The sequence below is a fragment of the Entelurus aequoreus genome, linkage group LG22 (genome assembly GCF_033978785.1).
Source record: "Entelurus aequoreus isolate RoL-2023_Sb linkage group LG22, RoL_Eaeq_v1.1, whole genome shotgun sequence".
Lineage (NCBI taxonomy): Eukaryota > Metazoa > Chordata > Actinopteri > Syngnathiformes > Syngnathidae > Entelurus > Entelurus aequoreus.
Window position 1 is genome coordinate 40,966,107 of NC_084752.1, and position 22,636 is coordinate 40,988,742.

At 40.4% G+C, this 22,636-nt stretch overlaps 2 protein-coding genes across 2 annotated transcripts in view; both read right to left on the minus strand.

The window, feature by feature from the left end:
* Window positions 1-19,766: 19,766 nt before the first annotated feature.
* On the minus strand, window positions 19,767-20,729 carry LOC133639744 (gastrula zinc finger protein XlCGF17.1-like). The gene has a single exon (XM_062033328.1). It carries the CDS (start codon window positions 20,727-20,729, stop codon window positions 19,773-19,775), a length of 957 nt encoding a protein of 318 aa, XP_061889312.1. The 3' UTR covers window positions 19,767-19,772.
* Window positions 20,730-20,763: 34 nt separating this feature from the next.
* Window positions 20,764-22,636, minus strand: part of LOC133639733 (oocyte zinc finger protein XlCOF22-like) — a 31,568-nt gene continuing 29,695 nt past the window's right edge. The window contains exon 5 of the mRNA XM_062033316.1: window positions 20,764-22,127. Coding sequence (XP_061889300.1) covers window positions 20,764-22,127 — 1,364 coding nt within the window. The remainder of the gene's footprint in view (window positions 22,128-22,636) is intronic.

Below are 22,636 nucleotides of genomic sequence, written 5' to 3' on the forward strand. Positions count from 1 at the left end.
GCACTAAATACAAATAGAGAAACAATAATGGCCAGTGGCCACGTTTAGGCCTTCTTTGTCAAACGCCATTTTGCTTTTTACTCCTTCGTCTTCTTTGGATTTCCAGCAGACTAGTAGAGCATCTTAGGCCTCCACGGCTTCTTAACGTCCTGTCCTATGGTCCATACTACATTCTACAGTACAGGAGGTCTTCGTCCTGTCCTATGGTCCATACTACATTCTACAGTACAGGAGGTCGCGCTATCAACCTTTTAATGGACCACTTCCAACTTGGCTTCGTCGTTCTTTTTGTTGTTGTTTAATGGCGGTTAGGGAATGGGGAGGGCACTAGGACCATGTGGAGGGCACTAGGACCATGTGGAGGGCACTAGGACCGCTCTTTGTGGCCGCAGGAAGAGAAGCAGGAAGTTTCCCTGGAGAAAGAAATAGGTGAGTAACTAAGCTTTTTATTGTATTTTTATTTTGTATTTTATTTATATATATATATATATATATATATATATATATATATATATATATATATATATATATATATATATATATATATATATATATATATATATATATATATATATATATATATATATATTTATTTATTTATTTTTTAATTTAAATTTATTCATTTACTTTTTCCCCAATGGCTGTGCTTCGAACATACTCCTAATACGTTTTTCCTATTGTTCTTCTTTTCTTTCTCATCAATCAGAAGTGTCGCCAGGATGTCCCCTAGCTGGCCCTAACACTCCATGAAGGACATTTACGGGCATTGACTTCCATCTTATATGGACATTCACATGGACATTGTTAACATCCATATTATCAACCTTTCTGTTTGGTCCTTGTGTGCCAGCTCTTTAATGGCAAATGTTTTTGAAGAAACTGCACATTTTCTGTTTTGCACATTTTACATTGATCAGGTCCGCCCGATTGTAGCTGAGATAGGCTCCAGCGCCCCCCGCGACCCTAAAGGGAATAAGCGGTAGAAAATGGATGGATGGATGATTTATTTTATTTAAGTATGACATTTCGAGCAAGCGCTCTTTTTCCCACTGCTGCGGCGGTGTGTGCGGATCTTTCTTTCTTTCTTGTTCTTGTAAGTGTTCCTTTTTTGATCCAGCACCCATCCCAATTGGGATTTTTGATTTTTTTCCCCCTCTGTTTTGCACATTTTGAAAAAACAAATGTATGGTTGAAGAATACAATTGTGTTGTGATTATGGTATGAATAGGACTTACAGTAAGTGCAACAGTGGTCTAGTGGAGGTGTAAAGTTCATTTTTCTAAGCATTTTGGCATTTTTAAAGCATTTTCCAAGCATTTTTTCAGGCCCGGACTGCTAGGGGACACCCAAATTTTGTAAGTGACACCAAAAATGTTCCGACCGCCCACGATATGTCCCTTATTTCAAAGTCTGGGTGTTGGCAACCCTAATGGTTTGAAATAAGCATTTGGTCGCTGATGCACTTACTGAGTGATAAAAGTATTATAATATTTTAAGATTTCATTAAGTACGACCTGCAAATAGACAAAAATATTTTAAAAAATATATAAAGGCTTTCGTTCAAAATATTCTAAATACAGCATATCATCTTTTTCAGAACTCTTTTCTAACCTTTCTGGGCTTTTGATGGATGGACACAATATTACAGATTTGAAACTCTGACATTAGACATCCATCCATTTTCTACTGCTTGTCCCTTTTTGGACACAATTATTATACTATTTCTTATTTGCTGTATTTTCTCTGGAACAAAACAAACAAACAAAAAATACTCATAACTTGAAAGAATCCATTCTTCCAAAGGCAAAGGCGTTCATAAAAAATAAAAAAAATTACCACTTAAAATAATCTCAGGATGTTGTTTTACAATTGATGACAACACTTGTTCTTTCTGTGATAAGAAATAAAATAGTTTATTTTATGAATGTATGCAAAGTAAATCTCTGTGGGATGATGTACAACATTCGCTTTTGCCTGACACTCCACACTTGTTTTCTGAAATGTATATTGTTTTGGGGATGTTAAAAAAGAAAAAAAAAACATACAAAATCTTTAAAACACAATAATGAACATTTTTGTTTTATCCATAAATGTAAGTTTGTAAAAACAAAACCATCCTTCCACAAACAAATCAGCCATTTCTCTCACTTTTATATTGCATAAAGGTCTGGGGACATACACTACCGTTCAAAAGTTTGGGGTCACATTGAAATGTCCTTATTTTTGAAGGAAAAGCACTGTACTTTTCAATGAAGATAACTTTAAACTAGTCTTAACTTTAAAGAAATACACTTTATACATTGCTAATGTGGTAAATGACTATTCTAGCTGCAAATGTCTGGTTTTTGGTGCAATATCTACATAGGTGTATAGAGGCCCATTTCCAGAAACTATCACTCCAGTGTTCTAATGGTACAATGTGTTTGCTCATTGGCTCAGAAGGCTAATTGGTGATTAGAAAACCCTTGTGCAATCATGTTCACACATCTGAAAACAGTTTAGCTTGTTACAGAAGCTACAAAACTGACCTTCCTTTGAGCAGATTGAGTTTCTGGAGCATCACATTTGTGGGGTCAATTAAACGCTCAAAATGGCCAGAAAAAGAGAACTTTCATTTGAAACTCGACAGTCTATTCTTGTTCTTAGAAATGAAGGCTATTCCACAAACTTTTGAACGGTAGTGTACATATAAAACAATCACAACACAATCATCATATTACAAAAGAGAGTAATAAAGATAATTAATCAAATGGATTATAGAGACCCAACAAATAATTTATAAAGTCACACATTTTAAAATTGTATAAAAGACAACTGCTCAAATGATGTATAAAGTAAATAATAATATGCTTCCTGAAGTGGTCCAGAAGATGTTTCAGATGTGAACCAGTACATATGTATATCATATAAAGGTGCTAATCTATGGGATCATTAACAATTAGAAATACAAATATGCCACACTTCAATATTTCTAACACCTATAAAAAAAACACTATTATGAACAGTGTTGGGACTAACGCGTTACAAAGTAATGCGTTACTGTAACGCCGTTAGTTTCGGCGGTAACTAGTAATCTAACGCGTTATTTTTTATATTCAGTAACTCAGTTACCGTTACTACATGATGCGTTACTGCGTTATTTTACGTTATTTTTTATGTAGTATCGGCTAGAAACAGAAGATCTGAGTGTGTTTTATTGGAGCGCTGCGGTGTCGTCCTGAATGTTCTTGTGTCACAAGGAAGAGACGCGCTGTGTGTGTGGTGTGTGTGTGTGTGTGTGTGTGTGTGTGTGTGTGTGTGTGTGTGTGTGTGTGTGTGTGTGTGTGTGTGTGTGTGTGTGTGTGTGTGTGTGTGTGGTCTAAAGGGAACACAGTGTGTGTGGTCTAAAGGGAACACATACAAAGAAGATACATTTAGGCAATATAACATAAGAGGATATGTATAATGTTATATAATATACCCTACAATGTGTTATAAAACAAATATACAAACAAATGTACATGGACTATTAAATACTTTTTATCAGTCATATTGTGAGAGTTTGTATTGTGTGTTTAGCTTCTACGCTTTTCTACTGCATTTGCAACTTACACAAGTTTAAAGTCTTCCTTAAAAAAGGGAAGCAGGCACACATACAGCAGAATGTGTGGCATTTTTTACAGACAGAAATAAAAGAATAAGACCAGGACATACTTTCACACATTCATCAGTCAGTCACTCTGTTACTGCAGTTATCATGCCATATAAACACTATGATTGCTGTGTGTATTTACTTGTGATGAACAGGACTTTCAACGTGTCTTGGAACAATTGGAGCCACGCCAACGGCAGGTGGTGGAGGCCAAAATAAATGCTAATAATTACAGCAGCAAAAAAGCCTCTCTCCAGGCTGCCAAGGTCTGATGGCGTCTTCTGAGGAGTTTATTTAAGCTAAAGCGAGAAGTTACAAATTCCTCAAGGAACGTTTCGAAGCTGAGATGTGCACCTATCGACGTAGAATGTAAGGAACGTAGATTCTACAATCTGACATTACAATATTGTTAAGTTCAAGCCATCTCCTGCAGTGAAGTTGCTGCAGACAGAGCGAGAGCTTCAAATTGAGAACGCGCTGCGGACAAAGCGAGAGCGAGAGCATCAAATTGAGATAGCAGAACTCAAGGAAAAGGTATGACTAATTGAGTGGGCTGATAATGAACTTTCATTTGTAACTTGTATTTCTGTACCTGCCTTAACCGAAACAACGGCAACAACTTGAACTCCAAACATAGCTTAGAAAAGGCGGACCGCCGCCGCTCGTGAGTATTTGTTTTCTTATACTTCAACCTGGAGACGCATTTTGTGATAACTTTGTTCTCCACAGCTCAAGTTCCCGGAGAGAGAAAGGAAGATGGTGGTGAAGGTACCAGCCAGGATCTGGAGGCCAAAATGCTGGACAATTTGTACAGCAGCAAAAAGACCTATCTCCAGCTTACCAAGGACTCTCTACGAGCTCTGATGGAGTCTATCGAGGAGACTAGCGAAGCTGAAAAGGAACGTTACAAATTCCTCAAGGAACGTTTCGAAAGTGAGATGTGCAAGCTCGATTTTAAATGTAAGGAACGATGATTTAGGACTTTCAACGTGTCTTGGAACAATTGGAGCCACGCCAACGGCAGGTGGTGGAGGCCAAAACAAATGCTAATAATTACAGCAGCAAAAAGGTCTCTCTCCAGGCTCTGATGGCGTCTTGCGAGGAGATTATTGAAACTAAAGCGAGAAGTTACAAATTTCTCAAGGAACATTTCGAAGCTGAGATGTGCAAGCTCGATTTTAAACCTAAGGAACGTAGATTCTTCAATTTGACATTACAATGTTGTTAAGTTCAAACCATCTCTTGCAGTGGAGTCGCTGCAGACAGCCCGAGAGCTTCAAATTGAGAACTCGTTGCGGACAGAGCGAGAGCTTCAAATTGAGAACGCGCTGCGGAAACAGCGAGAGCAAGAGCTTCAAACTTAGATCGCAGAACTCAAGGAAAAGGTATATCAAGATACAGGAGATGGAATTCCTGCTGGGCATTGCTGCCTGACACACCTCCTCCAGTGCCTTTTGACAGGTGTGCTGTGACACCTCACCGAACACCTCTGTGGGCATAAACGGGTCATCAGCTGGGGACCACCATTCATCAACGTTTCGCTCCTTTAACCCCAGAACGTCTCATGGTGGCGGAGCGATGGCAGGGATGTCTCCCTGCCACCCCCTGCTGATGTCCTAGGTGTTTGCCCCCCAACTCTTATGCTTCCTCCTTAGCCACAGCCAGAAGCTGCCTTTGTCCGCCTCCTCGGCCAGCTCTTTCATGGCTTTCCGATGCCCCGCTCCTGTGCATCCAATGTCTCGGAGTAGGCGGGCAGTTGAGGAACCCACGAAGCCCCTACACTCTACTTCCACAGGGCAGATGACGGCTTTCCAGCCAGCCTCCCTGCACTCTGCTGCCAGGTCAGAGTACTTGGCTCGCTTCCGCTCATAAGCAGCCTCCAACCCCCCCTCCCATGGGACAGTAAGCTCGACCAGAAGAACCGTCCTGCAAGCCTCTGACCAGAAGACCAGGTCTGGCCGTAGCGATGTTTCGACGATCTCCCTGGGGAACTGGAGCTGCTTCCCCAGGTCAACCCTCATGCTCCACTCATTTCCTGGTGAGAGGAGTCTCGCTGTAGCTCTCTGGTGGGGGTGTTTGGCACCATCCCCAGCCCTCGCGAATTGGATGAGATGTCTGGCTGGAGCGGAAGGTCTGCTATTTGCCTCCTTTCTGCAGGTCTCTGACACCTCTGCCAAATTTTTCAAGACTTGGTCGTGTCGCCATCTGTACCGGCCTTGCGACAACGATGTCGAGCAGCCCGACAGGATGTGCTGGAGGCTTGCGTTGATGGTGTTGCAGAGGGGACAGGTCTCCTCGGCACCAAACCATTGGTGGAGGTTTCGGGGACAAGGCAAGGTGTCGTACGTTGCTCTGATCAGGAAGCTGAGCCTGGCTTGGGGGATCTTCCACAGGTCAGACCATGACATCGTCCTGTCTGTGAGACCTTCCCACAATGTCCAACGACCTTGCTGGCCCTGGGACACCGCTTTGATGTTTAGGCGTTCCTGCTCATTTCTTGCCACTTCTGCCACCACCATGGCTCTCCGGTCCTCTTTGGAAGCCTTTGACCAGAACAAGGGAGCCTCGCCCCTCCCAAGGCCTGCTCGACCTTCCTGAACTCTGCCGACCACTTCACGGTGCTTCAGCCTGCTGATCGCCGTGTCAACCTCTTCTTGGGCTTTCCACTTTCTTCCTGTTCTTATCTGGGTGCCCGCTGCTCTCACCAGCTGGTCAGTGGATTCCCTCAGCTCCAGCACCAGCCGAGCCTTCTCTTGCTTGTATCCCAGGCTGATGGATCGCAGTGGTAGTTGAAGAGCGTTCCTACCAAAGAGGCCTACGTCTGAGAGGCACCTTGGTAGTCCCAGCCACTTTCTGATGAACGAGTTTGCCACCCCGTCCATCTTGCTTACCACTGAGGAGGGGATTTCGCTCATCTTCAGTGGCCACATCACCCTTTGGTACAGTATGAACTGGTAGCACCATACTTTGTACTTCCCAGGGAGTTGGCTTTGATTGATCTTGGCCAGGCCATCTGCGAGCTGCTTCCTCACCCTCTCCCCCATCTGCCTGTCAGAGAGCTCTGTTGTGTAGGTGCGACCCAGGCTACGAACAGGTTGATCTGCCAGCAATGGAATGTTCTCACCGCCTGCGACAAAGATGGTGTTGTCACTTCTGACTCCTTTCCTGATAGACAGACTGCGTGATTTGGGGGGTTTGATCTTCATCCTCGCCCAGCCCACAAGCTCGTCGATCCTCTTCAGCAGTCTTGTTGTACATGCTGCTGTCTGAAGTATGGTGGTGATATCATCCATGTAGCCTCTCACTGCTGGTAGCCTCTGTCCTGAAGGCAGTTTCACTCCTCCGACCATCTTCCTACCCACACAGCAGAAGACTGCTATACGGATCCGCCTTCAAGTCGCCCAACCCGCGTTACTGTCACATTCGTTTTGGCTCCGCCTAGAGGATACAGCTCCGCCTCTGAAAATTGTACGGTCAGACAGCTGATCCTGAGCGGACTCGTGTCTGATTCGCATACGCGGACGCGACAAACTAAACCGGCGCGCGCCGCCTAGAGTTATAGGCTCCGCCTACGCGCGCTGAGCCGACCAATGTCTGCACCCGCAGACGTGGACGCGCCTACTAGCGTGTACGCGCATGAGCCAAGATCTCTGGACTTTCTTTGCTGGAACACGAACGTAAGTATAGATTTATTGATTTATTGCTACATTCGCAGTAAAGATCGGCCTTTGTGTTTCCATCATCATTTATGTATGATTGTAATGACGTTGTTTGATATTAGGACTAGCAGTAAAACTTTATATTCTGTAAAAAAAGGCTTTTATTTCCAGCGCCGCCTCCCAGAATGCTTTGCGTGGGGACGTGCGTCTGACGTCACATATTCAGAAAATTCGAAATGGCTGCACGCGGGAGGTGAGGCCCGAGCGAATAAAAGTGGAAAAGAGTGTTATTCGTCAAAAAACCCACACAACGACGGTCATTTTTTCGCCGTGCTATTGTAAAATTGTTTTTTATCTGTGTTTTGTGAAGCCGGTGAGTAACGTTCAATACAGTTAACTTAGGCTATCTTTTGTTAGACGCTGTGAATGTGTGTAGGTTACATGCTACGACATTCCACATATTTCCAACTGGTTGAAACGAAAGCGTATTACTTTATTGTCAGTGTTGTTTAGGCCCAGATCGCTATTACTTCGTTATAACAACATAACGTTAACAGAGTGGAAACAGCCGTTCTTTGCTATTAATATGAGTGTGTATTATTTCTTTCTTTGTTCTTTAGTGGAGCTCGAGATCCTGTTTACTGTGGACTAGCTGTGTGTGACGCCATGTTGTTTTTGTTTCCATTACAAAAAAAAAGGTATGTCTACGTGTTTTTTGGCATAGTTAATTGTAGAAAAAATACATAAAACGAGGTGATGTGAGTGGGAAAAATTGCTGCACATATTAAGGATCCTTTTTCTTGATCTATATTTTTGTTATTTGCTGATGTATATATTTTATATGCTGTTTTTTATTTAATTAATTTATTAGAGACTATTTTATGCTTTATTTACCTTTTTTATTATTGTTATTTTATTTACTATTATTATTATTTCCACATGTAAGCATAAATAATTGATCATATTCGTACATTGTTTGATTGCTTTGCTTAATGCATTCCATAATTTAATTCCACATATTGATATACTGAAGGTCTTAAGTGTTGTACGTGCGTACAAATGTTTTAAATTACATTTCTCTCTAAGATGATTTTTCTCCTCTTTTTTTGAGAAGAATTGTTGTATATTCTTGGGTAGCAGGTTATAGTTTGCTTTGTTTATAATTTTAGCTGTTTGCAAATTCACTATGTGGTGGAATTTCAGTATCTTTGATTCAATAAATAAAGGGTTTGTGTGTTGTCTATATCCAACATTATATATTATTCTAACTGATCTTTTTTGTAACACCGTTAATGAATGAAGTGTACTTTTGTAATTATTTCCCCATATTTCTACACAATAACTCATATATGTAACACTAGTGAGCAGTAGAGAATATGAAGGGATTTTTGGTCTAGAACATGTTTTGCTTTATTCATTATTGACGTGTTTCTTGTTACTTTATGTTGTATATTTTTTACTTGAGATTTCCAGTTCAATTTATCATCAATCATTATACCTAGAAATTTGGTTTCATTTACTCTTTCAATTTCTATTCCGTCTATTTGTATTTGTGTTTGACTTTCTCTTCTACGGTTACCAAATAGCATTATTTTAGTTTTACTGTGATTCAAAGATAGTCTGTTTTTGTCAAACCATCTTTTTAATTGGTTAATTTCTTCTGTTATTATTTGTATTATCTTCTGTGTGTTCTCTCCTGAACAAAACGCTGTTGTATCATCCGCAAATAATACTAACTTTAAATCTTTTGTAACTTTAAAAATGTCATTTATCTAGACATTGAATAATTTAGGTCCTATATTGATCCCTGAGGTACACCACAGGATATATTTAGCGATGTAGACGAAACCACCACATTAATATTAAAGATATGGTTAACATTCTTAGTGCTAAAGATATTCCCCTCTCCTTGTATCCCTTCTCCCAGCTCCACCGTCTCGCCGAGTGCCAGCAAGAGTCATGAGTACTTGTCAACTCGACTCCTCAACTGGAGATAACTTCCTAGGTAAAGACTGATCTCCAAAATAATATCTCAGCATCCAGTAACCATGGTTAACAGATCACAACCATTTAATACCAATTTATCTCCCTTAGCACCTCACCATGGGGAAGGATGTATTCATATGCCTTCACCAGCACCTGCATTAAACATGCAGAGAGTTACACAAGGTAGGGACTGATCTCTGTATACACTACACCCATCATTTCAAACCCTACTTTACGATTGAGCTGAAGTTCTGACTATTATGACCTGTACTTTTACCTTTCTTATAGTTCTTACCACCTTGGGGCACCATTCAGGTAAAATCTCAGCTCATCTTACTTGCTTATTTGTATACACTAACACCTGTGCATGCTTTTGTCCACGTTGTTCCTTTGACGATGAATAAATACCCCTTTTCTTTCTTTCTACATTAAGGGTGCCTTTTCATCTGATTAAGTTTATAATGAACAGGGACATTGCGGTTGTCCCAAGTGGATGGTATGATGATAGGATGGTTTTCTGGCTCAGCTATAACAACACCGACAGAATTGAAAGGGCAGCTTTAAATGAGGAGCAGCATGAGCCAAACTGGCCAAGATTTGACGTTTCTGTTGTCCGAACTTGTGGTATGCAAATTCATAATCTTCTTGTTTAAAAATAACGTCATAGTTGCTTCTCTTTATGCTTGGAATAACCTATTGTGTCTATGTTCTGACCAGGTCTCTTGTAAGAGAGAGACCTGATTTGTCATCATCAATAATAATAATATTCTGTTCAGCTCTACAGCTAATTTGAAACTCATGTTCATTTTAACATATTCAATTTTAGACAACTACAAAGACGCATTAAAAATAATGCAACAATATGGAAAGGGCTGCGACACCTCAGACCTGCAATCTGAGGCAGAGAACGAGGAGCTGCCAGAAAAAAGGAACAGGAAGCCAGTGTAAGTGTGTTCCGTCTTGTTTTTGTCATGTTTCTACAGTAATAGGAAGGTTATTTCCGGTAGCATTCAAAAATAGACCAGAGATGCTTGTACTATATGTATATTTGGCAATTTTGGTATTGCAATAATCCTAATGATATGGTTACCCAACAGCCATCGTCTCGGGAACTCAGATGATAGCGAAGAAGACCCGGGAAATAGTGACCTCACATCTCTGGGGTTGGCAAGCCAATTGCACAGGCAGAGTAAGGAATAATCTCTTAACATCGAAAACAACAAAATCACCAAAAGATATGGTTAACATTCTTAGTGCTAAAGATATTCCCCTCTCCTTGTATCCCTTCTCCCAGCTCCACCATCTCGCCGAGTGCCAGCAAGAGTCATGAGTACTTGTCAACTCGACTCCTCAACTGGAGATAACTTTATAGGTAAAGATTGATCTCTGAAATAATATCTCAGCATCCAGTAACCATGGTTAACAGATCACAACCATTTAATACCAATTTATCTCCCTTAGCACCTCACCATGGGGAAGGATGCATTCACATGCCTTCACCAGCACCTGCATTAAACATGCAGAGAGTTACACAAGGTAGGGACTGATCTCTGAAATATTAGTGTATAGATAGGCTCCTTGGGTATTACCAGTCATGGTTAACTGATGGCTCTCTCACAATGCCCACCTGACTAGGAACGGCAGTCCCTCCTCGACTCCCTCCACCCCCCTCACCAGCAGCCCTCAACATGTGGCAGACAGAGGAGCCTGGATCCAGCCTGGCCTACAGGCCAACATGGCGAGGGGGAAGAATGGCCGACAACATTTCCTGCTCTGGTGAGCAATAACTGACAAATACCGGATGGTCATTCTGTGCCACAAATTTTGGAAAAAATTCAAATTCACAAGCAATCACATATTTTCTTTAAACTTTGTCAATAACTTTTGTCCTTAACTAAGGTCAATAGCTAATGTCAGGATTATGAGTAATGAGGATGAACACTGAAACATGTTAATTTTATACTGCTGTTTGTCAACAGCGCCTGAGGTAATCCACATCCTTAGCCTGCTGGAAACTATTAAGCACAACCAAGACCAGCTGATTGCGAAGGTAAACTTCTTAAGCCTTGAATAGGTCAATATTTCATAACGACATTGATTTTGATTCATTATTATTTTTTAAAGAAAGAAACAGCCTACATGGCAGCTTTGTGTGATTAGAGTAAACATTGCTACATTTTCTTGTTACATTTCACCTGTTTGCTCTTTAAATACCACTTTTAATGTTTTTTATTTATTTCGATCATATTTTTTAAAAATGTGCCCTGGGGCCGTTAAAAAATGACCTGCAGCCCGCAAATGGCCCCCGGGCCGCACTTTGGACACCCCTTGCCTACACCAATACAAACATAGAATGATAGTACAAATATAATAAGAAAACAATGTCAACCTCCCAAAGTTGGGTTATGGATATTTATTTATGCCCCCCACCCCCAACCCCCCGCCGCCGTCATCCAACAGAGCCAAACAAGTACTCTGATCAAGGAACCAAATAACCATATTGTTTAAACATGTTGGATGTCTTGCACACCTATACCCTGATCACAAATTCATAGTTTACGCACCTTATTTTAACCACCTCCAGTAACTTTAAGTCATGTTTTTTTTTTCAAATGTAATCTCCTTAATACCTATCACATATTTTGTATTGTGTAAGCATACTTGGCTTTGGATGCTTCCTACCATAAACATAAACGTATCTGTCTTGTAATCTTGTTTGATTACAGGTGCTGTGAGTAAAAATGTGTTGACAAGGTCAGCCACGGACGCCGAGGTCACCAAACACGCCATCAGGTGGTTCAATTATACATGGTAAGTACACACACACAAGTGTCTTTTTTTAGTAATAATCTTTTTTTTTTTATTCCATTTTTTCAGTAAGTTTTTCTTTTTTTGGTGACGTATCTTAGCAAGAATGTCATTTGTTCCACATTGTAAATAATCTCATTTGTTGTTCCCATTCTGCAATTGTTGGGGCTTCTTTTGACAGACATTTATTAAATGATTGCCTTCATACTACTAGTCAGTAGTACAGTATCTTCATACTACTAGTCAGTAGTACAGTATCTTTATATTACTAGTCAGTAGTACAGTATCTTCATATTACTAGTCAGTAGTACAGTATCTTCATACTAATAGTCAGTAGTACAGTATCTTTATATTACTAGTCAGTAGTACAGTATCTTCATACTACTAGTCAGTAGTACAGTATCTTCATACTACTAGTCAGTAATATCTTCGATAAATATCTCTCCCCTCTTTTTTCATTTGGTATACTCCCTAGCAACATTAAACTCACACATTTGAATGATCTTGTATAAAACACCACTGCTCAAGTGACGTATAAAGTCAATAATAATATGCTTCTAGAAGATGTTTCACATGTGAAGCAGGAAATATGAACTAAGAGGGATTTATGTGTACTCTAAAGTATGAACACATGTAAAACAAACATGTATAACAACTAGGGATGTCCGATAATGGCTTTTTGCCGATATCCGATATGCCGATATTGTCCAACTCTTTAATTACCGATACTGATATCAACCGATACCGATATCAACCGATATATACAGTCGTGGAATTAACACATTATTATGCCTAATTTGGACAACCAGGTATGGTGAAGATAAGCCGGTACTTTTTTAAAAAATGGAACCAAATAAAATAAGATAAATAAATTAAAAACATTTTCTTGAATAAAAAAGAAAGTAAAACAATATAAAAACAGTTACATAGAAACTAGTAATTAATGAAAATTTGTAAAATCAAATGCAGATACTTTTTCTTATGCCTTCTGATCTCTCTCTCTCTCTCTCTCTCTCTCTCTCTCTCTCTCTCTCTCTCTCTCTCTCTCTCTCTCTCTCTCTCTCTCTCTCTCTCTCTCTCTCTCTCTCTATGTCCACTACTTGATGTCCATATCCTACCCCCCCCCCACCCCCACCCTCCTCCACACCCCTGATTGTAAATAATGTAAATAATTCATTGTGATTATCTTGTGTGATGACTGTATTATGATGATAGTATATATGATAGTATATATCTGTATCATGAATCAATTTAAGTGGACCCCGACTTAAACAAGTTGAAAAACGTACTGGGGTGTTACCATTTAGTGGTCAATTATACGGAATATGTACTGTACTGTGCAACCTACTAATACAAGTCTCAATCAATCAATCAACTGTCAAAGGTTAGTACTATTAGTGGAGCAGCAGCACGCACAATCATGTGTGCTTACGGACTGTATCCCTTGCAGACTGTATTGATATATATTGATATATAATGTAGGAAGCAGAATATTAATAACAGAAAGAAACAACCCTTTTGTGTGAATGAGTGTAAATGGGGGAGGGAGGTTTTTTGGGTTGGTGCACTAATTGTAAGTGTATCTTGTGTTTTTTATGTGGATTTAATAAAAAACAAAACAAAAACGATACTGATAATTAAAAAAACTGATACCGATAATTTCCGATATTACATTTTAACGCATTTATCGGCCAATAATATCGGCAGACCGATATCGGACATCTCTAATAATAACTTCATTAGCTGCAACCTTTACATCAAAGGAAACATGAGTTATGGTAGTAGTTAAGTTGACTTATGGTAGTAGCACAGGTTGAGTTATGGTAGTAGTTAAGTTGACTTATGGTAGTAGTACAGGTTGAGTTATGATATTAGTACAGGTTGAGTTATGGTAGTAGTTAAGTTGACTTATGATAGTAGTACAGGTTGAGTTATGGTAGTAGTACAGGTTGACTTATGGTAGTAGTTAAGTTGACTTATGATAGTAGTACAGGTTGAGTTATGGTAGTAGTTAAGTTGACTTATGGTAGTAGTATAGGTTGAGTTATGATAGTAGTACAGGTTGAGTTATGGTAGTAGTTAAGTTGACTTATGGTAGTAGTACAGGTTGAGTTATGGTAGTAGTTAAGTTGACTTATGATAACAGTACAGGTTGACTTTTGATAATAGTACAGGTTGACTTATGGTAGTAGTACAGGTTGAGTTATGGTAGTAGTTAAGTTGACTTATGATTAGAGATGTCCGATAATGGCTTTTTTGCCGATATCCGATATTACGATATTGTCCAACTCTTAATTACAGATTCCGATATCAAGCGATACCGATATATACAGTGGTGGAATGAGCACATTATTATGCCTAATGTTGTTGTGATGCCCCGCTGGATGCATTAAACAATGTAACAAGGTTTTACAAAAGAAATCAACTCAAGTTATGGAAAAAAATGCCAACATGGCACTGCCATATTTATTATTGAAGTCACAAAGTGCATTCTTTTTTTTAACATGCCTCAAAATAAGCAGCTTGGAATTTGGGACATGCTCTCCCTGAGAGAGCATGAGGAGGTTGAAGTGGGCGGGATTGAAGTGGGGGCGGGGGGGGCAGCGGGGGGTGTATATTGTAGCGTCCCGGAAGAGTTACCATGAATTGATTTATGTGGACCCCGACTTAAACAAGTTGAAAAACTTATTGGGGTGTTACCATTTAGTGGTCAATTGTACGGAATATGTACTGTACTGTACAATCTACTAATAAAAAAGCTTCAGTTAGTGCTGCAAGGGGTTCTGGGTATTTGTTCTGTTGTGTTTATGTTGTGTTACGGTGCGGATGTTCTCCCGAAATGTGTTTGTCATTCTTGTTTGGTGTGGGTTCACAGTGTGGCGCATATTTGTAACAATGTTAAAGTTGTTTATACGGCCACCCTCAGTGTGACCTGTATGGCTGTTGACCAAGTATGGCTCGCATTCACTTGTGTGTGTGAAAAGCCGTAGATGTTATGTGACTGGGCCGGCACGCAAAGGAAATGCCTTTAAGGTTTATTGGCGCTCTGTACTTCTCCCTACGTCCGTGTACACAGCGGCCTTTTAGAAAGTCAATCAATCAATCAATCAATGTTTATTTATATAGCCCTAAATCACAAGTGATACATTTTACTTTTTGAAACTGATACCGATAATTTTGAAACCGATACCGATAATTTCCAATATTACATTTTAAAGCATTTATCAGCTGATAATATCGGCAGTCCGATATTATCGGACATCCCTACTTATGATAGTAGTACAGGTTGAGTTATGGTAGTAGTTAAGTTGACTTATGATAGTAGTACAGGATGAGTTATGGTAGTAGTTAAGTTGACTTGTGGTAGTAGTACAGGTTGAGTTATGGTAGTAGTTAAAGGCCTACTGAAAGCCACTACTACCGACCACACAGTCTGATAGTTTATATATCAATGATGAAATCTTAACATTGCAACACATGCCAATACGGCCGGGTTAACTTATAAAGTGCAATTTTAAATTTACCGCTAAACTTCCGGTTGAAAACGTCTATGTATGATGACGTTTGCACGTGACGTCAATGGTTGAAACGGAAGTATTCGGACGCCATTGTATCCCATACAAAAAGTTTGGTTTTCATCGCAAAATTCCACAGTATTCTGGACATCTGTGTTGGTGAATCTTTTGCAATTTGTTTAATGAACAATGGAGACGGCAAAGAAGAAAGCTGTAGGTGGGATCGTTGTATTAGCGGCTGGCTGCAGCAACATAAACAGGAGGACTTTGAGGTGGATAGCAGACGCGCTATCCAACGCTAGCCGCCGACCGCATCTATGATCGGGTGAAGTCCTTCGTCGCTCCGTCGATCGCTGGAACGCAGGTGAGCACGGGTGTTGATGAGCAGATGAGGGCTGGCTGGCGTAGGTGGATAGCTAATGTTTTTAGCATAGCTCTGTGAGGTCCCGTTGCTAAGTTAGCTTCAATGGCGTCGTTAGCAACAGCATTGTTAAGCTTCACCAGGCTGGACAGCATTAACCGTGGTTTTACAGGCCCATGGTTTAATAGTATTGTTGATTTTCTGTCTATCCTTCCAGTCAGGGGCTTATTTTTTTGGTTTCTATATGCATTTAAGCACGATGCTATCATGTTAGCTCCGTAGCTAAAGTGCTTCGTCAATGTATTGTCGTGGAGATAAAAGTCACTGTAAATGTCCATTTTGCGTTCTTGACTCTCATTTTCAAGAGGATATAGTATCCCAGGTGGTTTAAAATACAAATCCGTGATCCACAATAGAAAAAGGACAAAGTGTGGAATCCAATGAGACCTTGTACCTAAGTTACGGTCAGAGCGAAAAAAGAAAGTCCTGCACTGCACTCTAGTCCTTCACTCTCACGTTCCTCATCCACGAATCTTTCATCCTGGCTCAAATTAATGGGGTAATCGTCGCTTTGTCGGTCCGAATCTCTCTCGCTGCTGGTGTAAACAATGGGGAAATGTGAGGAGCCTTTCAACCTGTGACGTCACGCTACTTCCGGTACAGGCAAGGCTTTTTTTATCAGCGACCAAAAGTTGCGAACTTTATCGTCGATGTTCTCTACTAAATCCTTTCAGCAAAAATATGGCAATATCGCAAAATGATCAAGTATGACACATAGAATGGATCTGCTATCCCCGTTTAAATTTAAAAAATGTCATTTCAGTAGGCCTTTAAATTGACTTATGGTAGTAGTACAGGTGGAGTTATGGTAGTAGTTAAGTTGACTTATGATTAGAGATGTCCGATAAAAGCCTTTACCTTTAAGCTGATACTGAGGGCGACTGTGTTGACTAGTTTGACGCGTGCAAATGATTGAATGTCCAGTACTGTGTAAATACACTGCTCAAAAAAATTAAAGGAACAGTTTTTTATCAGGGTATGGCATGAATTCAATTGCACTTTTCTGATAAGGTTTTGGTCAGGTACGTGGCAGAGGGGGTTGTTAATCAGTTTCAGCTGCATTGGTGTTGATGGAATTAACAACAGGTGCACTAGAGGGGCAACAACGAGATGGCACCCAAAACAGGACTGGTTTTGCAGGTGGAGGCCATTTCAAGTTCCTCCCTCTCGATCTTTTTTAACTGTTTTTCCACAAGTGTTGGCTTTAGCTAGAGTCATTATCACGACTGGGAACATGAGGCGATTTCTTAACCCTCCTGAAGTTGGCAGATTGTCCTACTCCTCCAGGATGGCACGTCCATGCGTGCTGTTGCAAGAAGATTTGATGTGTCTCCCAGTACAATCTCCAGAGCATGGAGGAGATTCCAGGAGACAGGCAGTTACTCTAGGAGAGCTGGACAGGGCCGTAGACGGTCCTCATCCCATCAGCAGGACCAATATTTGCTGCTTTGTGCAAGGAGGAACAGGTTGAGCACTGCCCGAGCCCTACAGAATGACCTCCAGCAGGCTACTGGTGTGAATGTCTCTGCCCAAACAGTCAGAAACAGACTTCACGAGGGTGGCCTCAGGGCACGACGTCCTGTAGTGTGCCCTGTGATCACCGCTCAGAACCGTGGAGCTCCATTGGCATTTGCCATAGAACACCAGAATTGGCAAGTCCGCCACTGGCGCCCTGTGCTTTTCACAGATGAGAGCAGGTTTACCCTGAGCACCTGTGATAGACGTGAAAGGGTCTGGAGAAGCCAAGGAGAGCGCTATGCTGCCTGCAACATCATTCAGCATGACCCGTTCGGTGGTGGGTCAGTGATGGTCTGGGGAGGCATTTCCATGAAGGGACCAACAGACATCTACAGGCTAGAGAACGGCAGTCTGACTGCCATTAGGTATCGGGATGAAATCCTTGCACCCATGGTCAGACCCTACGCTGGTGCAGTAGGTCCTGGGTTCCTCCTGGTCCACGGCAATGCCCAGCTTCATGTGGCAAGAGTATGCAGACAGTATCTGGAGGATGAAGGAATTGACACAATTGAATGGCCCTCACGATCACCTGATCTAAACCCGATAGAACACCTCTGGGACATAATGTTTCGGTCCATCAGACGCCGCCAGGTTGCTCCTCAGACTTTACAGGAGCTCACTGATGCCCTTAGACAGGTCTGGGAGGACATCCCACAAGACACCATCCGTGGTCTCATTAGGAGCATGTTGTCAAGCATGCATACAAGCACGTGGGGGCCACACAAGATATTGAAAAGAATTTTGAGTTGCAGAAATTGAATTTAGGCAAAATGGACGAGCCTGCCACATCATTTTTTCACTTTGATTTTTGGGGTGTCTATATACTGAGCCCTCTGGAGGCTGAAAACTTGTATTTCCATCTAAAGATGTGGCATCCTTTTGTTCCTGAGACATTAAACTGTCCATATCAGTATAGATATCCGACCTTTTTTTTTTCACCATTGAAATCGGATGTGTTTTTAAAGTGTTCCTTTAATTTTTTTGAGCAGTGTATGTTTGGATATGACAATCCCTTTATTTTAAGCTATGCAAATGAAATGTAGGCTATAGAACATAATGTATGCTGACCTTGAATGGAACATTGTCACGGCACACACGGCCGAAAACTGTTTGTGTCCTCCATGCCATCCCTGTCAACACTTCCTGGTTCTCAAGAGGAAGTGGGCGGAGCAATCTGCCGAAAAAGAATTTCAGCATGAACAGAGGCCAGCAATCAATTAGAGAAAACAAAATAAAAACAATATAAACAAATAAGGACATTTGGCTCCTACAGTATGCAAAGTAAATGTCTGTGGGATGATGTACAATATTGGCTTTTGCCTGACACTCCGAACTTTGATTGATATTGATGTTGTGTTGGGGATGTTTAAAAAGAAACTGTACATTAAAAATGTTTAAAACCCAATAATGGGAATCTTTGTTTAATCCACGAATGTAAATTTGTAAAAAAATAAAATAAAACATCCTTCCACAAACAATTCAGCCATTTTCTCTCACTTTTATATTGCATAAAGGTCTGGGGACATACATATAAAACAATCACAACACAATCATCATATTACAAAAAAAAGAGTAATAAAGATCATTACTAAAATGGATTATAGAGACCCAACAAATAATTCATAAAGTCACACATTTTAAAATGGTATAAAAGACAAGTGTTCAAATGATGTATAAAGTAAATAATAATATGATAATAAGATGTTTCAGATGTGAACCAGTAAATATGTATGTTATAAATAGGGGCTAATCTATGGGATTATTAACAATTAGAAATACAAATATGTAATATTTCCATATTTCAAACCATCTAATCTATAAATGTAGTAGCATATTAAAAAGATAGTTACACAAACAACAATGTCACACATGTTATATGTGCTGTTAGAAAGTAAAATAAATAAATGGTTGTACTTGTATAGCGCTTTTCTACCCCTTTTTAAAGGAGCCCAAAGCGCTTTGACAGTATTTCCACATTCACACACACATTCACACACACATTCACACACTGATGGTGGGAGCTGCCATGCAAGGCGTAAACCAGGACCCATCAGGAGCAAGGGTGAAGTGTCTTGCCCAAGGACACAACGGACGTGACTAGGATGGTAGAAGGTGGGGATTGAACCAGTAACCCTCAGATTGCTGGCACGGCCACTCTCCCAACTTCGCCACGCCGTCCCTTGACGGCAAAGTCAACATTAAAGTCTTGACAGTTTATTTCAAATCCTGCAGTTTCATTTGCTGCTGCTGTTCTCACCAGCACACTTGTGTTTCTTACACTGGTACTTATAAGAGAATCTTTCACCACACACACTACAACTCAACACTTTCTCTCCTGTGTGTGCTCTCATGTGTGCTTTCATATGTTGTCTTTGTGTAAAACCTTTACCACAGGTTGAACAGGAAAAAGGTTTTACACCAGTGTGTGTTCTCATGTGTGCTTTCATATGTTGACTTTGTGTAAAACCTTTACCACAGGTTGAACAGGAAAAAGGTTTTACACCAGTGTGTGTTCTCATGTGTACTTTCAAATGTTGACTTTGTGTAAAACCTTTACCACAGGTTGAACAGGAAAAGGGGTTTTCACCAGTGTGTGTTCTCATGTGTACTTTCAAATTGTTACTCTGTGTAAAACCTTTACCACAGGTTGAACAGGAAAAAGGGTTTTCACCAGTGTGTGTTCTCATGTGTACTTTCAAATCTTGACTTAGTTTAAAACCTTTAGCACAGGTTGAACAGGAAAAGGGGTTTTCACCAGTGTGTGTTCTCATGTGTACTTTCAAATTGTTACTTTGTGTAAAACCTTTACCACAGGTTGAACAGGAAAAAGGTTTTTTACCAGCGTGTGTTCTCATGTGTGTTTTCAAAGATTGCCTAAGTGTAAAACCTTTACCACAGATTGAACAGGAAAAAGGTTTTTCTCCAGTGAGTCTTCTCATGTGTACTTTCAAATAGTGACTTCGTGTAAAACCTTTACCACAGTTTGAACAGGAAAAGGGTTTTTCACCAGTGTGTGTTCTCATGTGTACTTTCAAATCTTGACTTTGTGTAAAACCTTTACCACAGATTGAACAGGAAAAAGGTTTTTCACCAGTGTGTGCTCTCATGTGTACTTTCAAATGTTGACTTTGTGTAAAACTTTCACCACAGATTGAACAAGTAAAAGGTTTTTCACCAGTGTGTGTTTTCATGTGTACTTTCACATTATGACTTTGTGTAAAACCTTTACCACAGGTTGAACAGGAAAAAAGGTTTTTTACCAGCGTGTGCTCTCATGTGTACTTTCAAATATTGACTTCCTGTAAAACCTTTACCACAGATTGAACAGGAAAAAGGTTTTTCACCAGTGTGTGTTCTCATGTGTACTTTCAAATCTTGACTTCGTATAAAACCTTTACCACAGGTTGAACAGGAAAAAGGTTTTTCACCAGTGTGTGTTCTCATGTGTACCTTCACATTATGACTTTGTGTAAAACCTTTACCACAGGTTGAACAGGAAAAGGGTTTTTCACCAGTGTGTGTTCTCATGTGTACTTTCAAAACTTGACTTTGTGTAAAACCTTTACCACAGGTTGAACAGGAAAAAGGTGTTTCACCAGTGTGTGTTCTCATGTGTACTTTCAAATCTTGACTTAGTGTAAAACCTTTACCACAGATTGAACAAGAAAAAGGTGTTTCACCAGTGTGTGTTCTCATGTGTTTTTTCAAATATTGACTCTGTGTATAACCTTTACCACAGATTGAACAAGAAAAAGGTTTTTCACCAGTGTGTGCTCTCATGTGTATTTTCAAATATTGACTTTGTGTAAAACCTTTACCACAGATTGAACAAGAAAAAGGTGTTTCACCAGTGTGTGTTCTCATGTGTTTTTTCAAATTTTGACTCTGTGTATAACCTTTACCACAGATTGAACAAGAAAAAGGTTTTTCACCAGTGTGTGTTTTCCTGTGTACTTTCAATTTGTGACTTTCTACAAAACCTTTACTACAGATTGAACAGATAAAAGTTTTTTCTCCAGTGTGTCTTCTTGTGTTTGTTTTCAGAGAACTATGGTATTTAAAAGTTTTGTGACAGTGAGAACATTTGAAGTGAGTGTTGTCAGTGTGACATGTCTTATCATCTTTAGAGTGTTCATCATCAGTGTCAGGAGAGTGTGACGTTGTGTCCTCACTATCTGATAGTGGAGCTAACATCTTGTCTGCTTGTGATCCTCCACAGTGGTCTCCATCACCTTCTGTTGTCATGTGTTGTGTTGAGCTGCTGCTTGGAGGCTCCGCCTCTCTCTTCTCCTCACTCTCACCTTTGACCTCATCATCTTCACTCTTCACAGGCACACCAGTCACTGGGAACTCCACCAGTCCTTCAATATGATCTCCCTCCTGACTGATGCTGTTTTCCTCCTCTTCCTCTTTAATGTGGGGGGTCAGTGAGTCTTCCTCTTCTTTTTTACAGGGAAGGGTCTGTGTCAAAGAGGAAAAGAATACACCAGAGGGTCCGTGGTGCCTGGTCTTCCTCTTTGGTGGATCCTCATTCAACATCCTGAAGCTACTCTCCTGTTTTTCAGGCAGAAGTTGTTCTTTACAGACATCTGCAGGACACAAAATGACAAACATGCTTGAAAAATGTCCAGATTTGCTCAGTCACATGAGGCATTCAGTAAGTTTACATGTACTTCAAATAACAAGTTAATGTACGAATTGGCCTGAAAACAAACACACTGCTGTTTACAACATTATTCACAGGAAAAGAAGACCACTTTTTACGAGGGGTGGGCAATATGGCCTAAAATCTGTCTTGCCATAAATTCCCTTCTGCCTGAGGTATGATGTATAAACTTCGAGAAAAGATTAGGTCGTTTACAGCGTAAATCTGTATTCCGTATTGTTAGCTCTGCTATGGCGCTATCTTGTGGTCGAGTTCGCTCACTGCGAGTGCAGTGGGTTGAAAGTGCATTTCCTTTTGCTACGAAGTATGGTTTCTTCATTTATCTCGCCAAGCAACGTTTGTAAGTGTAACCGGGGATTTCCACTGGATGTGGAACGGCGGCACCACGGTGACAGACTCGTTCCATTTTTTGTTTTCAAGTCAGTGTGTCAG

Excerpts from the sequence above, each read along its gene's own strand:
- LOC133639744 (XM_062033328.1), bottom strand. The coding sequence starts at position 20,729 with ATGAAAACACACACTGGTGAAAAACCTTTTACTTGTTCAATCTGTGGT.